The 16,872-nt window shown below is 44.7% G+C and overlaps 1 protein-coding gene across 1 annotated transcript in view; it reads right to left on the reverse strand.

Moving 5' to 3' along the window:
• The window catches only part of PRIMA1 (proline rich membrane anchor 1), a gene marked incomplete at its 3' end in the record, with an annotated part of 30,440 nt that extends 13,639 nt beyond the window's left edge, over positions 1–16,801 (reverse strand). The window contains exons 1-2 of the mRNA XM_009586497.1: positions 16,568–16,801; positions 10,669–10,819 (exon numbers count right to left, since the gene is read on the reverse strand). Coding sequence (XP_009584792.1) covers positions 10,669–10,819; positions 16,568–16,801 — 385 coding nt within the window. The remainder of the gene's footprint in view (positions 1–10,668; positions 10,820–16,567) is intronic.
• Between the last annotated feature and the right edge of the window lie 71 nt (positions 16,802–16,872).

Raw genomic sequence — 16,872 nt, forward strand, 5'->3', positions numbered from 1 at the left:
CAGCTACCAGGTATTTCAGGGAGAGAGAGGCTCCTGCATGGGGCGGTGCAGCTGCAGAGACATCTCATGAAGAAGTGGCTGCCAAGGAGCAAAGACGTGAGTAGAAAATTGGCCTCATCCTCCCTGTGTCCTCCCTTGTGACCTGCTGGCCACCACGCGCCTCAGGTCAGCAGCGAGGAAGTGCTTAGTAAACAGCACATAGAAAGCATCCATCCTCTCCAAAATAAGGTGGAGTGGGCCATGGGTTAGGACACTTGCTGGGAGTTAAGTGGTTTGGAGAGCTCATTCAGCACCTATCTGCATTTTTACGTGACAAAAGCCCTTAAAAAGCTAGCCCTTGATTTTACTGAGCCTCAGGCACCCTTGGATGAAATCCATGCCCCAGCAGGCCCTGTGAAGGCAGGTACAGCTGAGCCTGTTAAGGTACTATGGTAGTGGCACCCATATGGACACTTTAACTACATATAGTGATATCCCTTTCAAGCTGTTAATTCCCATATCTGCTGATACGCGCTCCTTTGCCAGGGGTTTGTTGAAGCTGTATCAGCTATATTGACAGAGGAGAAATAAGACATGACACAGCGATGGGTTCTCATCCAGTCCCTCAGGCTGCCTCTTTTCTTTCATTACCGTGTGGTGACGGCGTGGCCACAGGCTCTGCCTCTTGCTGCCGGCACAGCGAACACCTTATCCTCCTTGCTGTGTGGTGGTGCAGCCTCCTCTTCGATGAGTGGTAGGAGAGGACATTGCTACAGAATTGATCAGCTATTACTGTTCCCTTTTGAGCCTAAAAATAATAATCATCTTTGGTGCTTGCCTCCACTAGTCTCAACTCCAGTGTTTAGGAGGTGGAAAACCATCTTCATTTCAGATATGATAACTCTGAGTGGCTGATAGGGTAGCTGACTCTCTTGGGATCTCCCAGCAGGTCGGTGCCAGAGGGAGAAGCAGCACCCTGGACTCTCTTTCTGCCGTTCGCCGCAGGGTGGGCAAGACGCCTCCTTTGCAGGAGTCACAGTACGTCACCATCAAGTCTTCTCAAAGCTTATCCATCTTCCAGCTCTTGCAGTGACCAGGCCTTCAAAGGAGGGATGATACAGACTGAAATTCAAACAGCTGAAATAGGATTTCAGAAGTCTAAGCTCCTACATTGATGACCAGACTTTTGCCAGAGAATGATTAATAACCTCAGGGTTGGCAGATTTAATCCCACAAAAAGATGACAGATTTTCTTGGTATAACGCTCTCTACATAGATGAAATTAAGGTCCAGATCTGCACAACTTCTTCAGGCTGCGCAGTATTCACATGAGTGGTCCCATCAAAGTCACAGGCTATGAAATGTAAGTAAAAGTCAGTGCTACTGGTATGATTAAGATATTATCTCTTAGGTCCTTTAGTGGCTTCTGAAAGAGCTCAGGAAACTCCAGATAAAAGCAAAGATTGGACAAACCTCACAGCTTGGAGCTGAAACTTTCTCAAAATTAGTTCCCCTTCAGGGAAGGCAGATACAAAACCAGCTTCAGCCAACTGCAGACTGAATTTCCTAACACAGATTGTGGAAGACTTGGAACTACTTGGAATATTTTCCTAATGTGTTAGCAGCAGCAGTTTCTAAGGCACCGGTTTGTGTCCATCTCTGAAAAATTAATGGTTTGCCTGTTGGGCGTTCAGATACTATACGGAGAAAGTGACTATAATAGAGATACACTTTAGATTGGTAAGTACAGATGGCTTTAAAGAGTTCCCCGTACAAAGAAAGCCATATTGCAAGTCGTATGTCTGAATTCTAGGGAACAGCTGGCTGACTATGTAGCAGATACTTCTGTTAGTGTATGGCATCTATATAAACATAATCCTCCTGTTTGATATTACATAGTTTATTCCTTGTATCACTTCAATGGCTCAGTTATTGCTGGAAGTAAGGGCTACAGCTATCACTTAAAAATGTCCCTGAGGAGACCAACTAATAATTCTTATACCTAGTGCTCTCAAGTTCCTTTTCCAAATTGTATTCAGGTTTCAACTTCAGGGAAATAAAATTGATGACCCACCCAGAGTAAAATGGAACTGAAATGTGAAATGCCTTCCATACCAGGGGTACATTTAATCCTAATAAAAATAAAATTACTTCTATCAACTCATAAATTTTCATGCAGTGTCCATAAAACATAGAATACTTAAAATGGCAATTACATCACATTAACAAATCAAGTCGGTTCACCATGCCAAATGCCCAACACAAAGTCCTCAATCACCACTGAGATTATATCTGTAACTCTCTGAAAGCTAAAAGACAAGGCACAGGCTACCTTACACTGACAAAAGCAAGCAAATTCGTTACTGGTTGCTATCTGCACTTTCTTCAGGCTTTAGACAGAAGTCCGGACCTGCACAGGTGGGGGAGCTTTTGCAGAGATGCTGCTCACCATCACTCCCTACCGAAGCCTACAGCAGTAGGCAGCCAGCACCGCAGAATGATGCCCCGTAAAGCTGAGGTAGAGCACCTGCAGCTTGCCAAATCAACCCGAGGGTTAAACCAAACCCTCCCTTTGCCCCACTGATAGTCATCTCCTTTGATAGTGGCTATGAAATAAGTTTATGCACTCCTTCCAAAAGGAAAGGAAAGGAAAATGTCCAGGGATGATTCAATAGAATCTGCTCCACTGGTAAAAGTCCAGTTTAATAGCAGCATTTGTCAAGGAACAGATTTTTGTGTAAAATATTTCTAACCAATGAACTGATGAAATATCAGCTGCATTTAAAAGACACTTCAAAATTATAAACCAGTTCATTTTAATAACAATTAGGAATTCTCAATTTTCTACTATATATATGTGGTTATAATGTGATATGATTTAGTAGTGGAAGTGTTAAATTAACTTGCATAATTATTAATGACAGTTTTTGGCAGTGGCATCAGTTATTAACCTATGTTTGTACTATATTAATGGACACTATGTACTCACTTTGGGATAACATCCCAAATGTCCAGATTGCTGCTTCCTTGATCTGCTACATCGACTTAAAAATTACCCGTAAGTTGCAATTACACAGGCAGTGCAACACCTTTATATCATGTTTACAACAAAGGCAATGCACAAAACCATTACAAGAACATACATTTCTGTGGGTCTGCTTTACCAAGGTCAGCTGCTTAGCCCTCCCTGCTGGAACAGCTTCTGCCAATTCAGAGTTTACTTCTGACTCGTCGAGATGAGGCACAACTCCTTCTGCCACGGGCAGGGGAACCTACAATTACTTGTAAATCAGCAAGTCAGTAACTTCACTGAAGATTTGTTACCTTCTTCATCAGTGAAATGGTAGGCATGTACAAATGGACTGCCATCCACACAGGGAATTAATCTCTTCAACTTATCCAACTCCTTTTGCTTCAAAAAAGAAGAATCAAGCTGTTGGAGTATGCATCTCAGTAGTAGAAAGGACTGTTCTACTGCAGAATCAGTTTAACATCTGCTGCTTCTTTTTTCAAATTAGACAATGCTTTTAAGCTATAGATAACAGAACTACCACTGATTCCTGCACTGCAAAATCTGGCCTGACGCTCTTATTTTTAAATACTTCAAAATGTATGAACGAGTGCATTTTCAAGAGAGTGGATTTTTCCGTAATACGGATTTATTACTGCATGAAAAATTCAAAACAAATCTGCAGGGTCCCAAAGCAGGGGGAATATTCATCACTTGCCTAAATAAAAATTAGACTTGACAAAACATTTCAGAACTAATTGTGGTGAAGAACTCTGAATTGGGAAAGCAATGGAAGCCGCGACTGACAGTCTGATCTAACCAGTGTTTTACAAAGATGGACAGAGAGTTTACAACAGCCCAGTATGAGGAGATGTTAGGTGCACGAGTGATAGCAGAATCCTATCATGAAAGTATTAGCATGAACCTTTCCAGTCTTACCTGCTTTCTAGTCACTAATCCAGCTCTTCAGACTTAACATAACATCCCAGATGTCCAAACTATTTCAAACTTTGTATTTGATTGCTGCTTAAGAAATCTCCTCACCCTAAATAATTTTCTTATTTTGACTGGGAGGTGAAGACTTGTAACTTTTATTCCTACACCAGAAATAACTGTGCTAAATGCAAAAAATATCAGGATTTTTAAGTCTTTATGTCTTTAGTGATAAAATCAGAGGTGCCTGCTGTTTGAGGCAGGAAATCTAATAATTGCGTTTCTCATTTAGGTGGGTGAATTCTGCCTAAATCCCATCTTGGATGCTTAATGATTTGGTTCACTGTGCTAACAGAGAAGGTAGTGTCTGTGATATGAAAACAACACGATGGGGACCTGGACTAGACTCCGCATGTGCCATCATCCATGACTCCAGGCTGCGGGGCTGGATTTCAATTTAGATTTGAAAGCCTCAAAATCCTACTGCCAGTTCTTAGAGTCACAATCCTCCAGTAAAATGAAAGTGTATGTGGGAGAAGAAGAAGAATTGAATTTTGGTTTTGCTTTGTAAATTATAAACAATGCTCTCACACAAGACTGTAATTCACAGTACGACAGCTGTGTTACCAAAACTGAAAGGGCTTCCCTGTTTCAGCATTCTGCTTGCATTTAAAAAAAATCACTGCCTAGACCAGACTTATGCTAAAACAATATTCTCTCACAGTAGCTGTCATTACCATAAATGTCTTGGTGTAGGAAACGACGTGCCCCCTCCCATCTTGGTGCTGCTGTAATTCTCTTCCATTACTGTTCAGTTTTGGTAGTCGCTATGTTGTATGAAGCATGAAGGAAACCATCTTCCCCATATTATAAAACAAAACCACCCCCATCTGTTTGCTAACAATTCCTCTGGGCCTCAGCACTTGGGAGAAGTTAATCCAAGACTCCCCAAGGTGCCCAAATATCTCAAAACTACTCAGAGCCAGTCCTTCTGGCGGAAGGGCGGTAGGTAAAGGCTGGTCCTGCCGGCTGAGCCCTTAGGGTCAGAATTGCATTTGCGGTGGGTGTTTGGAAAAGTGCAAAGCACTCACAAGACAAAAGGCCTACCCAAAGGGAAACTTAAAGTCAGAGCTCTCTGAGACGCTCAACCAGTATTGCAGCAGCTACACCAGACTGCCTGCAGCAAATTCTTTGGCACCTCATGTTTTCAAACACGTGGTGGCCTCCAGGAAGATTTCAATTCAGTTTGCAATGACAACCTCCCCTCAACTCCTGGGGGGCAATCATAGACCTCTGCAAGGACAAAAGTCCTTCTGGCATTGTGTAGGCAAGCACATCAACATCTGTACCCATGTAGTACAAGAAGCGATGTGGTGAGCATCAGGACCATGCTCAGCTCTCCTGCTTGAATGGCCATGTGGAGACAGTGCTTAGCATGAGGCTCAAACTCATTCTCTGGATCCACACTGGGTCACCCTGTCTATTCTACCACCAGGATTTAGGTCGTAGAAAAGCCTAAGGAAAAAACGTTTCTTATTCTTTTATGTCCCAGAGCAGTTTTTATTTCTATAACAAGTTCCTGCTGTGAAAGGCTGTGTTGTTAACAGTCAGCAAGCCAAATCTGCAAATTTTAGCTGCTTTAAAACATACTCAAAGTTTAAGAAGTTCCAGACTATTCCTGTACTTCAGATTCCTGCCTATACACACACATTGTGACCAGCTGTCCTAAAAGATCCAAATGTCCTTAGCTTTCCTACTCGCACTGAAGGGACCCTGCACACTGAAATTAAGCTACACATCTGAGCTCGTATAGTTGCCAAAAAGTTGCACCCTTCCTGCAGTTGGTCATTTTTATTTTGGCATTTTCACCAGCCCAAATAATTAGTTAATTAGATGCACTATCTCCAAAGATAAAGGAAAAGATTTCACCTTGAAAAACTAAATCATATAATTACAGCCTGGAAATTAGAGTCCTCTGCAGTGATGTCATTCACTTTGGCTTTGCACTGACCTGACTGTGCATTATCTCAACTGATAACTCAGGGCAAACTTTCACTGAGGACAGGAGCTGTAAAGACCTCACTGTGTACCTATGTGCAAGCATCCAATGAGTCAGAGCTTGGTTCACGTACCCAGACTCAGCTGTACTAGTACAGCTTGTAACGATCTGAGATAAAAACTTTTATTTAAGTTTCCTCCTCTAAATTTTGACTGAAGCAATGTTTGACTGGACACTTCCATTATCCAGAGAGGGGATGGCAGTACCATGGACTCCTCACCCAATGTGGGAGATGGGTAGAGCAGAGACAGCAAATGTTGCTAACCAGCAAGTGAGAAGGTCATGCTGAACATCCTTTCTCTTCCTTGTACTGTTTTGAAGAAGTCACTTCTGAAATGTTTTTTCCTCAAACCTTACACAGATTAAAACTGATACTGACTGCAGGGTATGCCTAGCTTTAACCCCTTCCTGTTTTGAAAGCCTAGCTTCTACTTCCAAACCAAGTCCTTTCTTCTTTGCAATGCCCCTGGAGAAACCTCCGTGCTCTCAAAGTATTTAAGGGTTGACAACAGCAGTATTTTAGATTTTGAAGGGTCAACATAATTTGAACTAGCTTAATCTCATGGGTCTGTGAAGCCGGGCTAAAAATGCTGCCTAAACAAGTACTCCATCCACCTTGCCTTAGTCCTGGCTGAAATCCAGAGACAAGGAGGAAAGCAGATGGGGGGAAAAAAGAAACAGTTAATTAAAGGCCAGGTTCTGAGCATCTCTATCTCCTTCAGGTCATTACAGCCACATCTAGGGAACACACTCAATTTCATTGAAAGTTCCTCCTTTCTTTGCTGTCAGCATCTAAGCTTAGTTGGCCTTAGGACCCTCAGAGCCTCATGAGCTTTCCCTTCACTTCATCAATGAGCAGTTTTCTAGGCACGGATTAAAGAGCAGGCTGCGGCTTGCATAAGGAGCGTTATTGCGGAAACATCAATATGCCAGACCGTCCGGAGGAACCGCAATTGGCTCAGCAACCATGTCTCCTGACAGTTCCCACGCTTTGTCACACAGTCCCCACCACCCTAGTTACTTCTAACATGGGCTGGACCCCCTCTCCTTGAAGACCCTCAGTAAGGTACACATCTATACCGAACAACACAGCAGTATCTCAGTGGGATGCCACAAACTGCACCTGGAGTGAAGCTCAGGAAACTCAAAACTGAAATGCTCCCTGCGTCTCACTTCACAGAAGGAGACAAGGCTGAACCAGCAATATTGAGAGAACCATCACCCACAGGACCAGCGTGGCTGATCCTCGCCTTCACTTAGATACCGTAAAGCAGACGGATACACTGGGGCAGACCAGGAGTCCTCTGCTCAGCGGGGAGGAGGCACATGGATATGCTGCCATGAGGGAATGTCCCGTGACAGCTGCAGAGCGGATGCAGTGAAGGCAAGAACAGGGGTTGGAAGGGAACATCAGAAATGCCAGTGGTCCGTGTGAGGGCGTTAGAAACAGGGGAAAAGGAGGCCTGGGGTCATGGCTGAAGGAGGGCAAAAGCAGTCTGTGTTTTCTTCCCTGGGGCCTGGAGTTCTGGTGGCAGAGGCATTCTCTGAATTCACCAGTCCATAATTTTGTTGTCCATATTTGGAAATATATGGGCCATATGATCTAATTCAATTTCCCACATTCATATTGTTGAATGAATGATATGCCTCCTCAGGGTGCACTGAAACACACCCTACACATTCCTGTTATAAATACATGACTGTAACAGTGAGGTGTCTCCTAAAGCCTGGAAAGTTGGTGTTTCTACCACCGCTTATGTATTTAGACTGACTGCTAAGTTGTGTGTGATTCTACTCATTTTCTGTGGAGGGAATTAGCTTATTGTCCCTTAGAGTAAACACAACATTTACCAGCTATTACACGTGAATTCTGGAATTCACAACAGATTTTGTATAAATCGCTCTGCAGGAAGAAGAGGTAAAGATTTCTCGCTGGATCAACCTGTCAATATCAAAATGTCTAAAGAGACGCTAAACGCACTGCAATTCTTCCTGAAAGTCCTCAGTTGTCCTCAAGCAGAATAAAAACCTCTCAGTGAGTGATTCAGCTGCTCACAAACAGTTACCCGGTGCCATCCCATACATCCAAGTAGGGTTTGCAAAACATTCAGGTGGGACTGACAGAGGACACAGAGTCCCCTGCTTTTCCATAGCAGCAGCTGGAGACCAGACAGGATATGTCAAAGAGTACTAGATGGCTTCATTTAGCAGATAACTGAGCTGTCAGTGCCTGTAGTAACTGGATGGACAGGAATTTTGTATCTATTGCCTTTAATCATCAGGCCCAAACCACAGTAGCTGTTTTAGAAGGATATATAGATGATCTAAACCTCCAACAACGTTCAGTCTGATTGCAGAAAGAGCTTTTAAGGACAGTGCCCAGCAGGCTGCAGCCTTTTGTGGCTCACAAAGCTCTGAGAGCAATGCCAGCATCTTTATGAAGTGCCTCATGGCGCAGGCAGCGTACCTTGTAAAGGTAAAAAACTCGCAGCTCCTGGGCTGCTGCTTTTTAGCAGAGGTCCTTCCAGTACTTAAGTTCAATCACTTTAAAAGTGCAAAGTGCAAGTCTAGCATCAACCACTTAATAATAGCTTGTCTTGTCCCTTTACTACCCTCTCCTCTGAATGTTGTTGAAAAGCGGTGTCTATAACATCAATATTTAACCATGAGGTTTGCTCATTCTCACAAGGATGGGGATTGCTGTACACGTGGACTAAATCACAGTGCCTAGACAGCTGATAATAATGAAAGCATCCTTCAAGATGAGGCACTTGATTGCTACTCTAAAGCTTACTGGTGAAAGGAATGTGTAATCTATTTTTTTTTTTATTGCATTTGAAATGAAATAACTTGTTTAAATATTAGTCATCTGGATTTATGTAGCTCATTTTTAGAACTGGGTTAGCAGCTGGCAGTCCAGCCTGAGTAAGTATCAGGCTATCCCAGTCGCAGGCCTGTTTGATTTCTCTTTCCTCTTTTTGCAATGTGTGACAGACTTCTTTTTTTCTGATACGATTTCCCTCCCACTTCACAGGGGACAAATCCACGCACTCAGAGCAGCTGCCCGAGGGCAGCCCGGGGAGGGGGAGCAGCCTGGCAGCGGTGCCCCTCCCGGCGCAGCGGAGCAGCAGGGCTGGTCCCTGTGCCGGCACTGCTCTGCCACCTCTCCTGAGGGTAAGAGCAGCTCCCTCAGGGCAACGGGGTATCTCGGGTACAAGAAAACAGAGTGGCAAAAAGTACTTTATTTTCTGGCTGTGAGACAAAGGCCAAGAGAATTTTCAATATTACTGTCCATGAAATTTTCCTGAACATTGAAAGAGATTTCTCCTGCTATAAAAAACCTTCATCTCTGCTTTCCAAGTTGTCTTGGTACTTCCTTTCCCAAGTGTTTCACTGTTGTTTTTTTCCTGCCTTTGCCTTAAATTTCTGCAGTGTGGCACCAATACGAAGCACACTCCTGGCAGAAAACACACTGCAAAATTCTGCCTGTCCTCTGCCTGGCTAAAAGCTGTGCAGAAGCCTTCTTCGACACGAATCCCCATTCTGCACATCTGGGGATGGCGCTGATAAAGACAAACAGCCAAATGATGCTACCTAATGATTTCTTTTCCCTTGGGGGAAGTGCTGAGAAGGATGCTAGATATACTTTGCAACACTGTTCCCAGGGGAGTTTATCTAACCAGGGAGAAGAATTAATGGGCAGCCTTTTAGGGAGAGACAAATTTGCGAAAATAGAGAAGCATTAAGGAGATTTGGGTCCCAAACACCTGGGACCTCAAAGTGTCTGCGCAGGGTCCAGCCCATGTCCCCGCACTCAGCCAGCGCAGGTAGCGCCAGCAAGCTCCGTCCCTCTGCGGAGGGACTGCCTCTCCGGGGACCACCGGCACAGCTATCGCTCTCCAGAAAGGATCTGTGCGTCAGGGATCACAGGAATACTGGTGTGGAAGGAAGCTGGCAGAGCCAGCCAGCAGGAACTGCAGGTACAAGGTGTACCAGACACGGGGATTCATGGCTGGAAATTAGGAGGAGCTCGGATGGGCTGGATAAGGCTTGGGAGCACTGATTTGTTTGAAGAGAAATAGATGAGTCTCAGCCTGTACGTGCATTAGTGGGAAAACTGCTCACTTGCCATTGACTCCTGACATGCCTCTGACTTTTGTTACAGTTGTAAGCAATTTAAAACCAGTGAGCCTGATTTACTGCTATGGTAAACCAGCAGAGCTCCAGTGTCCTGAAGACAGCCAAACCTGCAGGATGGTCTAGGCAGAGTGTTTGAATTTTTGTCTCTGTATAAATTAATTTGCCTTGGAGCACCCAGACCTCCAAGCGGCACACCTGGTGAAACAGGGGGTCGTGTAACTCAAGGGGAAGCACAGCGCTATGTCTCCGAAGGAAAGCATTTCCCAGGGCTAGGGCATTAGGGAACCATTTAAAGCTAGGGAATCATACATAACACAATGAAAGGAGGGAATTTCTCTGGCTTTCCTCCAAAAGCCAAGCATTATTCATTGATCAGAAAACAGATCTCCATCTCTACCGAGAACATTTTTTCCTCCATTTGCTAAGTGGAAAATGACAAACGAGCTAGCTGTGCCCTCTCCCACATCCTTTCTCCTTCCATCTGTCCAGGCATCCCCGTCGCTTTGCCCTCCCTGAGCGCACCACAACCGTACCAGCGGCTACTTACTCGGCACCGCTAGCAACCTCGGGGGCGGTGGAGGTGGAGGAGGCGGTGGTAACGGTGGAGGTGGCCTGCACTGGCAAATTTGCTGGCAGCTCTCTGTGACTTTCTCTGCTACAGGCTTGGAGCATGACTTCTGGGGCTCACCCTGAGTGATCTGTGAAGAAACAAGTCATTGCATGAGTAGCAGAAACAGTGAAAACTGATTTTCCATGAACGTCTTTCTTGGACTTGAGTACCCGAGTGGCACCTCAGACCTGTAGTGAAAACTGACCTCGCGTTCCTCACTAAGGCCACCACAAGGAGGTCTCTTCCCTACATGGTCCCCCCCCTCTTTTTTTTTTTTTTTTTTTTTTACTTAACACAATATCTTCAAGACCTCTTTCCTGCTGTCAAATTTGGCTGAAATTGGCCAGCTGGTTTCTGAGTTATTATGGGGTAAGGAGAAGGTGGGTAGTGGCAGACAACATGATTGTGTAAGCCTTCTTTCCTTAGGAAAGCCATCTAGCAGCATGCATTATTCAGAGAGTCATTGCTGCAAGCCAAAGAGAGCTAATAAAAATTACAAGACAGTTAGGGTCAGGATTATGTTCATTTTCCTTACGGCAGAACTGAAAGCCAGAGGCGATCTCTCCTCTGCTTTGCCAGCCTTGCTTTGATGTTCAGAGAGCTGTTCACGGAGTGTTTCACTTCCCACCAAGAGGAGAGGGAGCTCACATTTTACTCCTCTGTGGACCACAGCGATGACACGGTCAAAATGGAAATGCCACAAACTGTGACTTGTAGCCTCCCTAACATGCAGTGTTGGCTAGTAATAAAGCTGAAGATGAGGCATTGCAGAGCCCAAGTGTAGGCATCGCTTGGCCACGGACAATGATTTAGCCAGTAGGTATACAGTATATTCAATAGCTTGATCTAGTCATGACAGGGACCATTTATTAACAGCATATTTTTCTTACCATCAGTAATATTTACATGACTAGGGATTTAAGGAATATTCAGTAAAATTCCTAATCTAACGCTACAAAATGAAGTGGAGTAAGTGCCTAATGAAAAAAGAAATTTGCTGAACAACGCAGGAGCTTCTGAGAGGTGTTAACTTCAGAGGTCTTTAAGCCAGCTCTTTTTGAATGAACTGATACTCAGATGGAAAATACTGGATACAATTTTAAGGAGACAGATGAATAACTATGTTATCTAACAAGCACTTTGAATGTAGGATTAGGAGACCACCTGGGACTTGCTAAAGCTAAGGATGGTTATGCTAGCATTCAACTGTTGCCTTGTACAGTTTGATCTTGGGTGGGTTATTGTCCTAATAGTTTTGGCCTAATTAGCTCTTTTTGACGACATGTGGGTCATTACAAAGAGGATGTCTCATGCCATGCTTTCTGACCTGTTTTAGGCAGGCCTCTTCTGCCTCCCTGCCTATTCCCAGGGTCATCCAGGGTTGCCTTCTCCCCACTCCTCTCTCCTGCCCAAGCTTTGCTTCCCTTCCCGTGCCAGCTCTGGGCACACAGTCGGTCTCCTTTCCCCTTCCAACTGTAGCGCCCAGCCCACAGCACAGCCAGCGAGCCTCTCCCAGCACCCACAGCTGGGCACCAAGGGTGCTGTGCTGCCTCTTGGCTGCAGGAAAGCTGCACACAGTCATTTCATGTATTTCTGGCCAAAAAGAGAGACGTGGCTAATTAAAACAACATGACTGCACAAAGGACACGTTCACATGCGTAGGAGGTTTCTAAATGTAGAAAGATGCATTACTCTGGCCTCGGGGAAATGGAGGTAGGGCTTTGTTGATTAAATATTATAGAGAGAGAGAAAAGAATAGAAAAGGCTACGCGCAGCTGAGTTGGAAGGACGGCTCGGCACAGCACAAGTCAGAAGGCTCAGTTCTTTAAACAGCTTGTCAAAATCTATTACCAAACATAGGGAAAAACAAATTCAGCACAAGTGCTTTCCAACTTTCCCCTTCACCATCAGGTAACAGTAAAAGGATGGTTAAAGGCCATCCCAGACAGCTTCCAGGAACTTACACAAACTCTCTGAATGCTCTAATGAATCAAAGTGACTCCGCTTTGTAATCCCCCATGGCTGGTAATTAGTCTGTCTGCTAAGCAGGCTTATTTATTTTTCAAGTGATCACAGGCAACTGAATATCCTCCATGCCGTTTCAGCTCTTCCAACGCTCTTCACAGGCTGGGTTGGGGTGTTAGGGACTCTCCCAAGAGGAGCCCCGAAGGAAGAGCGCCCGCTCCAGGCGTGGCACACCTGGGGTACCTCCTACTTGTACTGGTGTGACCACATTTACTGTGCTGACAGAGGAGGTAGGGTAACATCGCTCCACTGGCCCCAGCAGCTGAGTAGGAAGCAACTATTAACTCCTAGCTACAATTACTGTCCCCTACCTAGTTCCTCGTTGCTAAATCCTACGGCTCGCTACAGTCTCCCAGGAGCCAGTGCAATGGAAGATAGAGACAGGGAAGAATAACATTGAGCAGACTTGGAGCCAGATTCATTTGCAGACCAGAAGCAGCTTTGTGTATGTAAGTCTGAAGACAGTGCTGGTATGGAAAAGCTACATTGACTTATTGCTCTAACTTAATATCAACCAGAACCAAAGGCTTGCTGTCTTTTTTTAGAACTATTGACTGCTTTTAAATCCCTGGAGGCTCTCCTACCTTAGGCTGGTAATAGAGCGTCCTCAGAAACCAGTGGATATTTTTCCCAATTACTTTGCAGGCAAGATTAACCCTATACATGTCCAGCCACTCCCTGCTCCTGTGTACTTTTAAAATCTTATTTCGGGGGGGGGGGAGGGGGGGCGGGCAAAGAAAGAAAAAAGTGCTTTGTGTCTCAACACCTTAGTCTGAAGCTTTATCATTTTTAAATGGTCAGGAAAGAACTGACATTTAAAAGCATGGGCTTTATCACCTATTTGTTTCCCTTCTCTTGTCACTCAGTAAAATGTCTGGTCATTAGAAGATACCTGTAGCAACACAGATATTACCTTGCCAGGGGCTTGTCTTAGAGGGTTAGTTTAAAATAACAAATATATCATAAGTTGGCTGAAATCTGGCAGGAAAAGGAAAGACCCGAATCGAGGTTGAGGGCCTCGAGTAGGAGAGAAATAGTCAAGGCCTGCTGCAAGAAGATTAACTAACAGTAGCAAGATAGAATTAAGAAAAAAAGAAAATACATTTGGCTCCTTTTCAAGAAAAAAAATCCCACTGTTGATGTCTGTTAGTCTTCTTATGAAAGGAGTGAAGGCTATTACTTGTGTCTTCTAAAGGTAAGCAGAACAAATCACTAGAGAATATGCTTTAGGGAACAATCTTGCTCTGGCAGAGAAGGATGAAATAAATTACTCCATGTTTCTTTCTTACTGTCTGCAATTCAAAGTAAGCTGCCTTTACAGGAGATGGCAGGAGAAAAAAGGCATGTTGAAAGAGCCTAATCTTTCTCCGGCCAGGTCTGCTAATTCGAGTCCGGCCTCAAACTTTACTGCTTGTTTGTTCTGCCGGACACTACCATGGCCCCAGAATGGCTTTGGAAGCACTTCGCAGATAATGACTAACCAGACACCCACCGGGCTGGCAGGCAGTTCGTGGCACAGAGGTTGCCTTGGCCAGGGGTCATCTCTGGAGATGGACCACACAGGGCTTGCTCCCTTGTTGTTACTTTTGCACCTTCCAGCCATTCCTCCAGGTGCTGGAGGTGCCATGAACACGTGTCTCCTTGGCCTGTCTAAAACTTGGTTGCTTGTTTGGCGTGAGGCTTTCTTAACACACTCAGCAGTTGGCCAGTCTGGACATGTATATTGCCTGGACTTCAAGCTGATGCATTTTTTGCCCTGCTCTGAAAATACATAGAGTTGACTTTATGGATTTGTGTATTTGATATGAACATGCTTTGCAAAAAGGACAAATGTTTTTAAATATTCATGGAAATGAAAATCTGATCCACAAATGTCCAGGGAAAAGCAAACAGAAAGTGGTAATTGGTGGTTTCCCTTTGCAGTTTCTCTGCTGAAGTTCGTGCCTGTGACGTATTTCTTTTTAATCCAAGATTTCCTTCAGAAACAGTGGTCCTAGTCCTGCTTTGCATAGAGTGGAAGAATAAATCTGCATGTGGTCAGAGCTGGTTAGTATTTCAGTAGAGTCCCATGGGGTTGCAGCAGTCCATGAGCACGCTCTACAGAGGGGGATGGGAAAAGAGGATCAATACAGTCCCCGGAGGGTGGCCCTCTTGTGACTTTTTGAATCAGGTAAAAGGAGGAAAGCTTGAAAAGAAAAGTGCAGTTGACTGAAAAGGCAGAGACCTCAAAAAGCCTGCTGATGTGGCAAGAGTTTTGTCTCTTGGAAGCAGTCTACAGAGATGAGATCTCAACACTGCTGTGTAAATCCCAGGGCTGCTCTGCATAATTCACATCAGAGTTAATCCAGATCCATGTTTATGAAACCAGAAAAAATGTGACCCTGCTATTTATCATGACACTTACTGCTCTTTTTTTTTAATTATGTCAAAAGCCTCAGACAGAATCGTCCCTTCCTTCTCATCATAGTGCTGGCTACAACGCTAATATGAAAAGATTGTGGGGTTTGGTTTGGGTTTGGTTGGGGTTTTTTTTGATAAGATAAATGCTTCTCCTCTGATTAGCATCTGACTGATTCTCTTAAGTGCCTCAAGGCAGGGCCTGAGGAGGGAATGCAAAGATGTGGGAGGGAAGGCCACGCCACACAGAAGTCATCACATGGACGAATGGGTGAAGAGGGGCTGGGAGAAGAGACGTGAGAAAACACAATGGCTGCTATAGATGGAGCAGGGGCAGGAGAGCAACATGATGGGACATTACCAAATTAGTCGAGGAGAGTATGGCTTGTGAGACTTTGACGATAAGAGCAAAGATTGACTCAATATGGGGAAGGGAGTCATGGGAGGGATTCAAAGACCAGGGAGTTTCGGTCACAGGAAGGCTGGCACAGGTGAGCGCTCCACACCTGCCCTTCCCATTGGTACCTGCTGATGGGAGCCTTAGATACATCCTAGTTTTGGGAGAGCTGATTGCTCTTCCACAAGAACAGCAGGCAATAACACAAGTACAGTTGATGAATGGGACAACAAAACTTGAAAATTATTGCAAGGAAAGGCTGGGCCCCTTGGCTTTTGCATTTCTCAGAGCCTGTTTCAAGTCTTATAAACGTAATTATTTTTGAAAGATCGGCTTAGATCATCTGAGTAGTTTGCCAGAAAGATGTTTATGCAAGTTTTTTTTGTGTGTGTTTGATTGACTGATTACAGGAGAGAGGCTGCAGAAGGCATCTCTTTTTACACAATTGTGCTTCCCTTAAAAATGCAGTTACAGTTTTAACTTAAGCTTATCTACCTGAATACTCGAGCAGGACAGCAAGGAGGTAGCGCTGGCAGAAATTTTTATGACGGGAGCATTGGTTTAAATGAGGTTGGTTTTGTTGTATTTCTGTTCATTTTGATCTGTAAGGAGCACAAATCCTCTTTGTCATTCACAGCAAGAGACAAGATGCTAAAACAAACAACATCTCTCTTTAATCTCTTGGGAGTCACTAAGTTTAGAACAGGGAGTAAAAGATGTGGAGTCTCCACTGTGTTTTCTCCAAGAAAGAAACTGTAATTGTTCTGTTCTTGAACAGCACTTGGCTGGCTCATCAATCACTCCTCTGAAGACATATATTATACATAAACTTTAAAATATCAAAGTGACGCATTTGAGTTGAGCTTTGTTGCCGTTCTGATTCTCCGAACTGGATGGGTGCTCTCCCTCACCGTATACTAATCTCTCCCAGTCCATCCTGCTGGTGACCCCTCATTACAATCAAGGTCACACAACATCACAGCGTCGGAGTTGGCAAAAGCGGATTCAGCCCTTTACCCAGAGAATCCTCAATTCGCAATCAACATCGAAAACCCACGACAAGACATTACCAAAATTAGACTGCCGGAGCTTCGCTCCGTGCGTTGCTTCTTTCTGTGCATCTTGCCACCTACAGCAAAACGCGCTTACAAACCCTCTGGCTGCCGGCGCGCCGAACAAAGTCAACTCCACCTTGCTCAGACAGACCACAGCGAGTTCGGCGCTGCCGGGGGCTCGCAGCCGGCCGCCCATCCCTCGCACGCTCCGTCCCGCAGCGGCCGACAAGGGGGGGACCGCGCCGCGAGGAGCAACAGCCCTCCCTG

This window comes from Fulmarus glacialis, unplaced genomic scaffold, assembly GCF_000690835.1.
Source record: "Fulmarus glacialis isolate BGI_N327 unplaced genomic scaffold, ASM69083v1 scaffold12351, whole genome shotgun sequence".
NCBI lineage: Eukaryota > Metazoa > Chordata > Aves > Procellariiformes > Procellariidae > Fulmarus > Fulmarus glacialis.